Raw genomic sequence first — 15,042 nt, forward strand, 5'->3', positions numbered from 1 at the left:
GGATTGCTACCGGTGCCACGTGCTAGTCAGAGTAGGAATCGCAGAATAGCTCAAAAGAATACATGGCTTGAGGAGTGGTGCAGAAGGGAGGGATTCAAATTCCTGGGACATTGGAACCGGTTCTGGGGGATGTTGGACCAGTACAAACTGGACGGTCTGCACCTGGGCAGGACCGAAACCAATGTCCTAGGGGGAGTGTTTGCTAGTGCTGTTGGGGAGGAGTTAAACTAGTATGGCAGGGGGCTGGGAACCTATGCAGGGAGACAGAGGGAAATAAAATGGAGTCAGAAGCAAAATATAGAAAGGAGAATCGTAAAAGTGGAGGGCAGAGAAACCCAAGGCAAAAAACAAAAAGGGCCACATTACAGCAAAATTCTAAAGGGGCAAAGTGTGTTAAAAAAAACTAGCCTGAAGGCTCTGTGTCTCAATGCGTGGAGTATTCGGAATAAGGTGGATGAATTAACTGCGCAGATAGCAGTTAACGGATACGATGTGATTGGCATCACGGAGACATGGCTCCAGGGTGACCAAGGCTGGGAACTCAACATCCAAGGGTATTCAGCATTTAGGAAGGATAGACAGAAAGGAAAAGGAGGTGGGGTGGAGTTGCTGGTTAAAGATGAAATCAATGCAATTGTAAGGAAGGACATTAGCCTGGATGATGTGGAATTGGTATGGGTGGAGCTGCAGAATTCCAAAAGGCAGAAAACGCTAGTGGGAGTTGTGTATAGACCACCAAATAGTAGTAGTGATGTTGGGGAGGGCATCAAACAGGAAATTAGGGGTGCATGCAATAAAGGTGCAGCAGTTATAATGGGTGACTTTAATATGCACATAGATTGGGCTAGCCAAACTGGAAGCAATACGGTGGAGGAGGATTTCTTGGAGTGTATTAGGGATGGTTTTCTAGACCAATATGTCGAGGAACCAACCAGGGAGCTGGCCATCCTAGACTGGGTGATGTGTAATGAGAAGGGACTAATTAGCAATCTTGTTGTGCGAGGCCCCTTGGGGAAAAGTGACCATAATATGGTAGAATTCCTTATTAAGATGGAGAGTGACAAAGTTAATTCGGAAACTACGGTCCTGAACTTAAGGAAAGGTAACTTCGATGGTATGAGGTGTGAATTCGCTAGAATAGACTGGCAAAGGATACTCAAAGGGTTGACGGTGGATAAGCAGTGGCAAACATTTAAAGATAACACGGATGAACTTCAGCAATTGTTCTTCCCTGTCTGGAGTAAAAATAAAACTGGGAAGGTGGCTCAACCATGGCTAACAAAGGAAATTAAGGATAGTGGCTAGAAAAAGCAACAAACCTGAGGACTGGGAGAAATTTAGAATTCAACAGAGGAGGACTAAGGGTTTAATTAGGAGGGGGAAAATAGAGTATGAGAGGAAGCTTGCAGGGAATATAAAAACTGACTGCAAAAGCTTCTATAAATATGTGAAGAGAAAAAGATTAGCAAAGACAAACATAGGTCCCTTGCAGTCGGAATAAGGTGAATTTATAATGGGGAACAAAGAAATGGCAGATCAATTGAACCAATACTTCAGTTCTGTCTTCATGAAGGAAGATACAAATAACCTTCCGAAGGTACTAGGGGACAGTGGGCCTAGTGAGAAGGAGGAACTGAAGGATATCCTTATTAGGCGGGAAATTGTGTTGGGGAAATTGATGGGATTGAAGGCCGATAAATCCCCGGGGCCTGATAGTTTGCATCCCAGAGTACTCAAGGAAGTGGCCCTCGAAATAGTGGATGCATTGGGGATCATTTTCCAACAGTCTATCAACTCTGGATCAGTTCCCATGGACTGGACGGTAGCTAATGTAACACTACTTTTTAAAAAAGGAGGGAGAGAGAAAACGGGTAATTATAGACCGGTTAGCTTGACATCAGTAGTGGGAAAAATGTTGGAATCAATTAAGGATGAAATAGCAGCGCATTTGGAAAGCAGTGACAGGATCGGACCAAGTCAGCATGGATTTATGAAAGGGAAATCATGCTTGACAAATCTTCTGGAATTTTTTGAGGATCTAACTAGCAGAGTGGACAATGGAGAACCAGTGGATGTGGTGTATTTGGACTTTCAAAAGGCTTTTGACAAGGTCCCGCACAAGACATTGGTGTGCAAAATCAAAGCACATGGTATTGGGGGTAATATACTAACGTGGATAGGGAAGTGGTTGGCAGATAGGAAGCAGAGAGTCAGGATAAACGGGTCCTTTTCAGAATGGCAGGCAGTGACTAGTGGAGTGCCGCCGGGCTCAGTGCTGGGACCCCAGCTCTTTACAATGTACATCAACGATTTAGATGAAGGAATAGAGTGTAATATCTCCAAGTTTGCGGATGACACTAAACTGGGTGGCGGTGTGAGCTGTGAGAGGATGCTAAGAGGCTGCAGGGTGACTTGGACAGGTTAGGTGAGTGGGCAAATGCATGGCAGATGCAGTATAATGTGGATAAATGTGAGGTTATCCATTTTGGGGGCAAAAACACGAAGGCAGAATATTATCTGAATGGCCGCAGACTAGGAAAAGTGAAGGTGCAATGACATCTGGGTGTCATGGTTCATCAGTCACTGAAAGTGGGCATGCAGGTACAGCAGGCGGTAAAGAAGGCAAATGGTATGTTGGCCTTCATAGTTAGGGGATTTGAGTATAGGAGCAGGGAGGTCTTAATGCAGCTGTACAGGGCCTTAGTGAGGCCTCGCCTGGAATATTGTGTTCAGTTTTGGTCTCCTAGTCTGAGAAAGGATGTTCTTGCTATTGAGGGAGTGCAACAAAGGTTCACCAGACTGATTCCAGGGATGGCTGGGCTGTCATATGAGGAGCGACTGGATCAACTGGGCTTTTATTCACTGGAGTTTAGAAGGATGAGAGGGGATCTCATGGAAACATATAAGATTCTGATGGAACTGGACAGGATAGATGCGGGAAGAATGTTCCTGATGTTGGGGAAGTCCAGAACCAGGGGACATAGTCTTAGGATAAGGGGTAAGCCATTTAGGACTGAGATGAGGAGAAACTTCTTCACTCAAGAGAGTTATTAACCTGTGGAATTCCCTGCCGCAGAGAGTTGTTGATGCCAGTTCACTGGATATATTCAACAGGGAGTTAGATATGGCCCTTACGGTTAAGGGGATCAAGGGGTATGGAGAGAAAGCAGGAAAAGGATACTGAGGTGAATGATCAGCCATGATCTTATTGAATGGAGGTGCAGGCTTGAAGGGCCAAATGGCCTACTCCTGCACCTATTTTCTATGTTTCTATGTTAACGCGGCACTGATGACTTGGAGTTCGGCCGCTCCCACCCAGCCCCACTTCTGCCCCGTTAATGGTTGCCACTCTGATCCGCCCACAGTTCCGCTCCTTTCCTGACACCAACACCGCTCCGACCGGAAACAGAAACCAAAAAGCTGAAAATCGCCCCTTCAGCTCTGAAAGCTGAACTCCATTCTGCACCCCAAAAAATGGCAAAAGTGCTTCAGTGCTAACACAAATGGCTCAGAAATCTAGGGCAGGGCCACCCAGGGTCTCACATGCAGCATCACAGCTTCGTGCAGAAAATCATTACTGCAAGAGAGGTCATCTATCTACAGGCTTCAGGAAGTCCTCCAGAAAGAACGACATGGGAACACATCACCAAGGCTGTCACTGTCAGCAATGTCGCCCCCACCACCTGGCTCCTGTGCCCAAAGAAACTTCATAACCTCAGACCACTGGTCAAGGTCAGTGGATGCATCTTCAAAAGCCATCTCCTACCAACTGAATCACTCACCTCACACCCATCTCAATGCACAACTCCCTCCCCCCCAATCACCTACTAGCAATTTGTACCAATCATGAGGCACACCTCCCATTCCTAGCCTCATCTCACCACCTTGCAAGATGTGGTGCAGGCCAGTGGCGGTGCAGAAAGAATACAAGATGCTGGTATCCTCCTTCTTGCATGCACCTCTTGCTTTCCTGCCCTCCCCTCACAACTCTCCCATTGTGCCTTCCTCATTTCAATGCAGCTGCCCAGCCAGTGGTTGGCCAAGAGGAGGGAGAGGAGAGTGAAGAAGAAACACTGTCACTCGATTTCATATTCCCACCCACCAGCTCCTCAAGGTTGACCAGCAAGCCCATTTTCAGTGTCCCCACTGAAATTTAGCAGCCTCCCACCAACCATGCTACAGCCACTGGGGTAGCACTGTGTGACATCAGTAGGATAGGCAAAGGCACACACAAGACAGTCACTAAGAGAATGCATAAGGGGGATGAGTTGATTTATTGATGTCATATTGGATTGATAGATGTATAAAGTTGGAATGGAATGTGCTTTGTGGTGACTTTTATTTCAGTATTATGGCCAAGAGGACGCTGTGATGGTCAGTAACAGAGGGAAGGTAAGGTGTGGAACAAACGTTGAAAGACGAATTAGGCTTGTGGTCGCTGGTACTGCAGGCGGATGATTCCATTCCGGATATCTTGGCCAAAAAGAGGCTGTCTAGGTTGAATCCTTCCTTCTGCTTCCTCCTCTTCAGCTTCCTGCCCTTTGGCTTCTTCCTCTTCAGCTTCCTGCTCCGGCTTCTTCCTCTTCACCATCTTTGTCTTCAGCTTCTTCCTCTTCCTTCTGCAAGCTGATGTTATAAATCTGAAATGATAGCGTAAAATGCTGGAAATACTCAACAGCTCAAACAGCATCTGAACCCGAGACATGAATTCTGTTTCTCTCTCCATGGATGTTATCTGACCTGCTGAATATTTCCAGCATTTTCTGTCTTCTCAGAGGCTTTCCTTTATCAAATATCCAGCAGCCCTCCCTACTCACTTAAAAAAAAACTATTAACCATGTAGTGCAGCAAGCCACTACTTCAATATAGCAAAAAAAATCCAATCCAAAAGCTTAAATGCAAACTTATCTGAAAGATGTGTATGTCTCTTTAAGAGATGCTGACAGCGCCTCTGTGAGTCTGCTGAACGTTGTTTTTTCCTGGCGAGCGTAGGATCCAGCGCTAGACTTAGCGCTAAGGTCCAAGTTCGCCATGGGGATGTTAAGTCGGCGTGCACCGTCACCTCTCCCTCATTTAAATCTGCAGGGCCATCGATCTTACCGGCAGCGAAGCCAGGCCTTGGAAGATGAAGGACTCCGTGGGACATGCCACCCTCTTTTCGCTATTATTTGCCGGTAATGGGTGGCTTAAAGCTCTCGAATTTTTAGCCCAAGCTTTCTCAACTAAGCATGCTGGTTAACCATGGAAAGATGGTTTTCGATCAGTAAAGCTGAAATGAAGTGTCCCTGTATAGCAGATCAACTGATTACAAAAGGTTTTTTTTTCCAGCTAGGTATGTGAGAAAGACCCTTTTCCAATTTAAAAAAAAATGAAACAGGATACAATATTTTATTGTATGCAGATAAAACACATGCAAAGTGTGACTGTATACAATAGCTACTACACTCTGAAACTGCAGATGCATGGCTCAAAATTCTTCTTGCCCTTAATGAGTATAATTTAAAACAAAAACAGAAATTGGGATGTTTGCTTTCCGATCAATAGAAACCAGAATAAAAAGACAAATATTTTTCATTTTCTACAAACCAGTGGATAAGCAATTATCCAAATGAGCAAATGTTGCTTTAAGACCTCTCATCATCTTTCCGCCTGAAAATTCTTCAGTCACTGCGTACACGGCCCACTCCTTATGATGGTATTAGTTTAGTAGCATAATACAATCTTTGTTTTTCTGAAATTTTAACTTTCCTCGCAGATTTGTTTCAGTTTTTGGTGTTGGCTTTCTGACCTTGGAATGTGCTCTGTGTTTTTCATGTTAAGTTTTTCTGTTGGTCTATGAATGGTTTTCTGCATCAAAGAACTAAGAGAAACCAGAATAAGGTCTTTTGCAGCAAAAGTGTAAGGAAACAAAAGCCCACTGCAAGCAGAAAAGCCCAAATCTGGCCTATGATTTTTCCTGTTTATGGATAATGGCCTATTTATTTTCATGGAGAGCATAAACTATTTCAAAAGCTGGTAATTAAAATGGTCCTTTTATTTGCATCTGGGTATGAAGGGTCAATTTGCAATGTAAAATATACTAATGTTGATACTAATGTTCTGGTATCAGTCAATCAGATGACGTAGTTTGGCATTCAGTTCCTTCTCTTTTGTTAGCAGGTCATTGCTGTGCTTTTTGAAAGCTTCAAATTCCTATTAATGAAAGAAGTGGTTAGCAAATATAAATTAATTTTTGACACTGAGAAATTATGTAATGGGCTAATTACATTCAGATTATAGTAATGGAAGTCATGGATGGTTGGCAGTACATAACGGAAGTTTGTAGAGTAGACCATCCTGAAAAATATTTTAATTTTCGTGCCCTGTGAATCTAAAGTTCTTGCCTCATTCCAGACTTCTACACGTTCACACCTACACCCGAGGTTTTGTGTCAAGAGAGGAGAGATGCACGTGTTCCTGCAATGATTTTGAGACCGCAGTTAGTATAAATAACTTTAACTTGTATCTGTCTGTTTACTTTCACCCATAGCATATAGATAGTAGAGACTTTCTGATTTTCTAAACTACATGTAGAAGATTTTGTGTTTTTGTGTAATCAGTGCTGCTTTAGGCCTGAAATACAAGAGATGCAGACTGAAGCTAGCAAAATATCAAAGGGATAAGTCGGGACTCTTTTGCAAATCTTTTGGCAAAGGTTTTCCTGCCTGCCTGCTGGGGGATGAGAAAAGATAGCAGAAAGGAGGGGAAATAATGTATTATATTGGGTGATACTACTTTTATGAAAGTATTTTCAGTTAACGCTCAAAACACCAATACCATACTGTACAGCTTCCAGGTTGCGTGATACACTAGAAACTCACAGCACAATTTGTCACTAATGGAAGGAGAATATTGGTGTGCTTGAAACAATGTAGAAGTAATTTTATTCTCTAATTAACGTATCCTAAATGCTTTTATTATTGAAAAGGAAATGCATTTTTGTGACTATAGAAGACAGCCACATTTCTGTTTTAAATTAGTAGGTGAGTTACTTGTGTATCTCTTAATGGTTAGTTTCAAAGTAGTATTCATATATGTCTGAGCAGGAAGCCCAACTCTTTCAAGAATAGTGCATGATATGCGATAGCCCATATAACAAAAATATGAGGGTGAGTTGTTCAGGTTTATAGCCAGAGGTTACTTTACTTTACCCTTTCCAAGTCAGTATAAAGCTGTTGAGATTTGTGATTCTGCTGCTGTAACTCCTTGACTTTGACACTTGCATTCACCACTGCAGCTTCATATTGAAATCTGAAATATAAAGCAACTGTTAATTGAAATGTGTAACAAATACAATTATTTCCACTCAAATAATCTGACAGCAATCATTCAAAGGAATGCTCCATAATAAGGCTCAAGAATAGCTTTGTATATAAGCAATTGTATGATGGATGAATAACTGACTAAAGTGAGTAATTGCATGCCATTTTCTTTCTATGCTTTCTTAACAAATTTTAATTTTACTTTGAATGCAAGACTCTTCAATTTCTTTCCTAATTCCTTATTCACTAAATCATATAGTAACTGTAGACAAGAGAGTGGACAGGTACCCTCTCAAGTCTTTGCTAGCCCTGCTGTGGAACTTTGAATCAATTTGTGAGAGTTGTACAAGAGCAGCACGGTGATGAGATTCAGTGAATACAATCAGTTTTAGGGCTCAATTTTCCTCGTTCATTTGCGCCATTTTTTTGGCGCACGTCGTAGGGTGCTGGGCAGGAGGCCTTACCCACCTTGGGTATATCGAGACAGGCGGTCGTACCTGCACCTGAGTGATGCAGACTGTGTCAGAAGCCTGCGTTTCCGCAAAGAAGTTGTAAGTGAGATCTGTGAGTTGGTCAAAGTAGACCTGTAACCTAGAAGCATCAACAGGACTGCTTTGTCAGTTGAAGTGAAGGTTACAGCTGCACTTTCCTTCTATGCCTCCGGATCGTTTCAAGCTACAACTGGGGATGTATGCGCCATCTCTCAACATGCAACACTCGTCTCCATTCGCCAGGTCACGGCTGCACTGTATGCGTGTAGGAATGACTTCAAAAAGTTCTGCATGACCGCACAAGCAATCCATGACAGGTATGTGGGCTTCTCCAGGATTGCTGGCTTCCCAAATGTACAGGGCTACATTGATTGTACCCATTTTGCCTTGCGAGCACCTTTGGAGGATTCCGAGATGTACAGGCACAGAAAAGACTTCCACTCCATTAATGTGCAGCTCGTGTGTGACGACATGCATCATATCATGTCAGTCGATGCAAGATACCCTGGCAACACCCATCCTACGCGACAGCGTTATATCTGCTTTGTTTCAGCAGCAGCAGCCAGAAGGGCAGAGCTAGCTGCTGGGAGACAAAGGGTAGGGCCTCGCCATCTGGCTCAGGTCGCCCCTACACATAACCCGGAGGGAAGCTGACCGTCAATACATGTTGCACATTGTGATGCGCAGCATCATTGAGAGGACCATTGGCATATTTAAACAGCGTTTCCGATGCCTGGACCATTCCGGAGGCGACTTGCATACTCCCCTGAGATTGTCAGTCAGTTCACTGTTGTGTGCTCATGCTGCATAATTTAGCCATCATGAGACAGCAGCATCTGGTAGTGGAAGACCCACCTGCGGTGATAGTGGCTCATGATAATGATGTGGAAGAAGGAGGTGACGAGTAGGAGGAGGAGGAGGACGATGAGGATGAGGAAGCCATTCAAGTGCCTGAGGCCGGAGCACGACGGAGGAGGAGGGCGGGCCATCGTGCCCCTTTAACGATTGCTCGAGCCTTGTGCCAGCAGCTCATCCGTGAACACTTTACTGATGCCTGAGGGCTAAGCAACAATTATTCCATATCGACATGTTTACTGTTTGGAGCTGTTCTGTAATGTTGTGTCGTGTTAATGGAACATGATTCAGTTTTAATGTAAAATATATTTTATTCAAAAGTTTACAATGTACTTAACTTGAATAAAATTATTCTTGTATCAAACTATATTTTAAGATCACTTTTTAAGATCACTTAAAAACTTTAAAATCACATAAACATAGAAACATAGAAAATAGATGCAGGACTAGGTCATTCGGCCCTTCAAGCCTGCACCACCATTCAATATGCTCATGGCTGATCATGCAACTTTAGTACCCCATTCCTGCTTTCTCTCCATACCCCTTGATCCCTTTAGCTGTAAGGGCCACATCTAACTCCCTTTTAAATATATCTAACGAACTGGCCTCAACAACTTTCTGTGGTAGAGTATTCCACAGGTTCACAATTCTCTGAGTGAAGAAGTTTCTCCTCATTTCAGTCCTAAATGGCTTACCCCTTATCCTTAGACTGTGACCCCTGGTTCTGGACTTCCCCAACATCGGGAACATTTTTCCTGCATCTAACCTGTCCAATCCCATCAGAATTTTATATGTTTCTATGAGGTCCCCTCTCATTCTTCTGAACTCCAGTGAATATAAGCCTAGTCGATCCCGTCTTTCTTCATATGTCAGTCCTGCCATCCCGGGAATCAGTCTGGTGAACCTTTGCTGCACTCCCTCAATAGCAAGAATGTTCTTCCTCAGATTAGGAGACCAAAACTGTACACAATATTCAAGTTATGGCCTCACCAAGGTCCTGTACAACTGCAGTAAGATCTCCCTGCTCCTATACTCAAATCCTCTCGTTATGAAGGCCAACATGCCATTTGCTTTCTTCACCGCCTGCTGTACCTGCATGCCAACTTTCAATGACTGATGTACCATGACACCCAGGTGTCGTTGCACCTCCCCTTTTCCTAATCTGTCACCATTCAGATAATATTCTGCCTTCCTGTTTTTGCCACCATAGTGGATAATCTCACATTTATCTACATTATACTGCATCTGCCATGCACTTGCCCACTCACCTAACCTATCCAAGTCACCCTGCAGCCTCTTAGCATCCTCCTCACAGCTCACACTGCCACTCAGCTTAGTGTCATCTGCAAACTTGGAGATATTACATTCAATTCCTTCATCTAAATCATTAATGTATATTGTAAATAGCTGGGATCCCAGAGCTGAACCTTGCGGTACCCCACTAGTCACTGCCTGCCATTCTGAAAAGCACCCATTTATTCCTACTCTTTGCTTCCTGTCTGCCAACCAGTTCTCTATCCATGTCAATACATTACCCCCAATACCATGTGCTTTAATTTTGCACACCAATCTCTTGTGTGGGACCTTGTTAAAAGCCTTTTGGAAGTCCAAGTACATCACATCCACTGGTTCTCCCCTGTCCACTCTACTAGTACATTCTCAAAAAATTCTAGATTTGTCAAGCATGATTTCCCTTTCATAAATCCATGCTGACTTGGACCGATCCTGTCACTGCTTTCCAAATGCGCTGCTATTACATCTTTAATAATTGATTCCAACATTTTCCCCACTACCGATGTCAGGCTAACCGGTCTATAATTCCATTTTCTCTTTCCCTCCTTTTTTAAAAAGTGGGGTTACATTAGCTACCCTCCAAGCCATAGGAACTGATCCAGATTGGAAAATGACCACCAATACATCCACTATTTCTAGGACAGCTTCCTTAAGTACTCTGCGATGCAGACTATCAGGCCCTGGGGATTTATCAGACTTCAGTCCCATCAATTTCCCTAACACAATTTGCTGACTAATAAGGATTTCCTTCAGTTCCTCCTTCTCGCTAGACCCTCGGTCCCCTAGTATTTCCGGAATGTTATTTGTGTCTTCCTTAATGAAGACAGAATCAAAGTATTTGTTCAATTGGTCTGCCATTTCTTTGTTCCCCATTATAAATTCACCGATTCTGACTGCAAGGGACCTACATTTGTCTTCACTAATCCCCATATCTACATAACTTACAAAAAACTTTAAATTTGAGAATAGCGAACAGTTGCAACAGTAACAATAATAATAACAACAACAATAGCAACAGCAGCAGCAAAGAAAGACTGCACACATCTCGCCTCCTCCTTATTCTAAGACCGCTTGCTGCGCTTGGACACTCCACCACCCCTGCCCGCAGGCGGTGGCGCAGTGTTTCTGGGCTTGGTACCAAGCTTATTCTTTCGAACATCTCGGGTACTGCGCACCTCTTGAGACGGGGGGTGGGGGCATGGGGAAGGCGTCAGGCAGCAAGTTGGAGGGCCCGGATTGGGGCTCTTCAGAGGCTGGTGTGGGGATTGGAGTGGGGATGGCAGTCGATTCTGTCAATGGGCGGGGTCTGGGTGTGTTCCCTTATTGCAGCAGCTAACTCTAACATGCCGTCCCTCATGCGCCCTGACAGTGTCTCAACGACCTGCAACATTCCCTCCCTCATGTTGAGCAAAACTGTCTGAACTACCTGCAACATTCCCTCCCTCATGGTCAGTGATGTGGTTTGCACTACCTCTGACATTCCCTCCCTCATGGCCACTATTCCTTCACTGATGGTCCCGGATATCGTTCCCATTTCTCGTGGCATTGCTGTTACTTCTCCCAACAGTCCCGTTAACTTTTATGACATCCAGGAGTGATCGGGTAAGGTCAATGCTCAAAATGACATCATCTGAACCACATCTGTTACATCCTGCACCTCAGGAGAGTTTAGTCGAGCTCTCCTTCCCCTTCTTCCCATGGGTGTGGCTCGCACCCTACCATTGGGACCTGCAGCCTGGGACGGTGGGGCCCTGGTTGTGCCTCGCTGCACTCCACCACTGGGACCGGCAACCTCGGAAGGTGGAGCCCTGGGTGTGCCTCGCTGCACCCCACCACTGGGACCCGCAACCTAGGAAGGTGTGAAACCATGCAATGTCCCACCAACACGCAAACCACTAGTCACGGAAGGGGCTGTCACCTCCATGAGCGGCACCTCCTCCGAAGTCAATACAACAGTGGGAGCTTTAACCAGTTCTATCCCCTCCCTCTCCCCCCATGTTGGTCTGGAGGGTTGGATTGGAAGATATTCTCCAGACTCATCCACGTCTGAATTTTCTTCTGCATCGTCAGGGTTGGCCTCAAGTTCTGCAAAATATAACAGAACAGGTGGGGGCATGAGTAGACTCACACATCAGAGGCCAGGGAGCAGACTGATTTGAAGGACCATGATGAATTTGCAGGACATAGAAACATAGAAAATAGGTGCAGGAGCAGGCCATTCAGCCTTTCTAGCCTGCACCGCCATTCAATGAGTTCATGGCTGAACATGAAACTTCAGTACCCCCTTCCTGCTTTCTCGCCATAACCCTTGATCCCCCGAGTAGTAAGGACTTCATCTAACTCCCTTTTAATATATTTAGTGAATTGGCCTCAACTACTTTCTGTGGTAGAGAATTCCACAGGTTCACCACTCTCTGGGTGAAGAAGTTTCTCCTCATCTCGGTCCTAAATGGCTTACCCCTTATCCTCAGACTGTGACCCCTGGTTCTGGACTTCCCCAACATTGGGAACATTCTTCCTGCATCTAACCTGTCTAAACCTGTCAGAATTTTAAACGTTTCCATGAGGTTCCCTCTCATTCTTCTGAACTCCAGTGAATACAAGCCCAGTTGATCCAGTCTTTCTTGATAGGTCAGTCCCACCATCCCGGGAATCAGTCTGGTGAATCTTCGCTGCACTCCCTCAATAGCAAGAATGTCCTTCCTCAAGTTAGGAGACCAAAACTGTACACAATACTCCAGGTGTGGCCTCACCAAGGCCCTGTACAACTGTAGCAACACCTCCCTGCCCCTGTACTCAAATCCCCTCGCTATGAAGGCCAACATGCCATTTGCTTTCTTAACCGCCTGCTGTATCTGCATGCCAACCTTCAATGACTGATGTACCATGACACCCAGGTCTCGTTGCACCTCCCCTTTTCCTAATCTGTCACCATTCAGATAATAGTCTGTCTCTCTGTTTTTACCACCAAAGTGGATAACCTCACATTTATCCACATTATACTTCATCTGCCATGCACTTGCCCACTCACCTAACCTATCCAAGTCACTCTGCAGCCTAATAGCATCCTCCTCGCAGCTCACACTGCCACCCAACTTAGTGTCATCCGCAAATTTGGAGATACTGCATTTAATCCCCTCGTCTAAATCATTAATGTACAATGTAAACAGCTGGGGCCCCAGCACAGAACCTTGCGGCACCCCACTAGTCACTGCCTGCCATTCTGAAAAGTACCCGTTTACTCCTACTCTTTGCTTCCTGTCTGACAACCAGTTCTCAATCCACGTCAGCACACTACCCCCAATCCCATGTGCTTTAACTTTGCACATTAATCTCTTGTGTGGGACCTACCCTGTCCCTCAAGTGTGGGCTCAGCTTGTGCAGTATTGATTGCTTTTTTCCAGGCAGGACCCATCAAAGCAGCGACCCTCTCTTCTAAGGGTGTAAGATTTGCCAGGACTACAGATGACACTAAACTGGGTGGCGGTGTGAGCTGTGAGGAGGACGCTAAGAGGCTGCAGGGTGACTTGGACAGGTTAGGTGGGTGGGCAAATGCATGGCAGATGCAGTATAATGTGGATAACTGCGTGGTTATCCATTTTGGGGGCAAAAACACGAAGGCAGAATATTATCTGAATGGCGGCAGATTAGGAAACAGGGAGGTGCAACGAGAACTGGGTGTCATGGTTTATCAGTCACTGAAAGTGGGCACGCAGGTACAGCAGGCGGTGAAGAAGGCAAATGATATGTTGGCCTTCATAGCTAGGGGATTTGAATATAGAAGCAGGGAGGTCTTACTGCAGTTGTACAGGGTCTTAGTGAGGCCTCGGTTCAGTTTTGGTCTCCTAGTCTGAGGAAGGACGTTCTTGCTATTGAGGGAGTGCAGCGAAGGTTCACCAGACTGATTCCAGGGATGGCTGGGCTGACATATGAGGAGAGACTGGATCAACTGGCCCTTTATTCACTGGAGTTTAGAAGGATGAGAGGGGATCTCATAGAAACATATAAGATTCTGATGGGACTGGACAGGTTAGATGCGGGAAGAATGTTCCCGATGTTGGGGAAGTCCAGAACCAGGGGACATAGTCTTAGGATAAGGGGTAGGCCATTTAGGACTGAGATGAGGAGAAACTTCTTCACTCAGAGAGTTCTTAACCTGTGGAATTCCCTGCCGCAGAGAGTTGTTGGTGCCAGTTCACTGGATATATTCAAGAGGGAGTTAGATATGGCTCTTATGGTTAAGGGGATCAAGGGGTATTGTAAGAAAGCAGGAAAGGGGTACTTAAGGAATGATCAGCCATGATCTTATTGAATGGCGGTGCAGGCTCGAAGGGCCGAATGGCCTACTCCTGCATCTATTTTTCTATGTTTCTAAAACAGTAAATGAGAAATAGGAGGCCTTCAAAGAGGAGATAGTGCCAGGACAGACTCGACACATTCCCATGAGAGGGAAATGGAGAGCATTGAACGCTAGAACTTCCTGATTGACTAAAGATAGAGATTAAAATGAAACAAAGAAAGGAAGCTTGTGATAAATGTTTGGATTGCAACTCAATAGAACCAAACTGAATACAAGAAGTACAGAGGAGAACTGAAAAAGGAAATAAGAGGGGCAAAGAGAGTATATGATAATAGATTAACAAGTAACATAAAAGGGAACTCAAAAGTCTTTTATAAATATAGTAAAAGGATAGTCAAAGAAAGGGTGGGGCCGATTAGGGACCAAACTGGAGATAATCTTGTGGAAGCAGATGGCATAGCTGAGTTACTAAATGAGTACTTTGCATCTGTCTCCACTAAAGAAGACAATGCTGCCACTGTCACAGTAAAGGAGGTTGTGTTCAATTCTGGGTACCACACTTTAGGCAGGATGTCAAGGTCTTTGATAGAGTGCAGAACAGATTTACTAGGAGGGTAACAGGGGTGATTATTTAACCATCTTGTGATCCTCAATGATCCACTCCCTTGCCCACTGGGAGATTGAGGATCACCATCATTGCTTAGACTAATACTGCTTCTTCCTGCAAGAAGTAACAGCAGCATACCTGTGAAACCTATGACAGTCAGAGCAAGTGATGCTCAGCTTTTGGTTTAGACTTGAA

General features: G+C 44.7%; 1 protein-coding gene across 4 annotated transcripts in view; it reads right to left on the reverse strand.

Annotated features, from left to right (window-relative positions):
• Positions 1-15,042, reverse strand: part of LOC139259776 (coiled-coil domain-containing protein 89) — a 77,382-nt gene that overhangs the window by 16,269 nt on the left and 46,071 nt on the right. For 2 of the 4 annotated variants that reach the window (XR_011592653.1, XM_070875505.1), the window contains exon 6: positions 7,191-7,290. Coding sequence is in view for 3 of the 4 variants with exons in the window: in XM_070875505.1 (XP_070731606.1) it covers positions 7,191-7,290 (100 nt within the window). In the remaining variant the exon portion in view is untranslated. The other 2 variants (XM_070875503.1, XM_070875504.1) reach the window with 2 other exon arrangements.

The sequence above is a fragment of the Pristiophorus japonicus genome, chromosome 3, assembly GCF_044704955.1.
Source record: "Pristiophorus japonicus isolate sPriJap1 chromosome 3, sPriJap1.hap1, whole genome shotgun sequence".
Taxonomy (NCBI): domain Eukaryota; kingdom Metazoa; phylum Chordata; class Chondrichthyes; family Pristiophoridae; genus Pristiophorus; species Pristiophorus japonicus.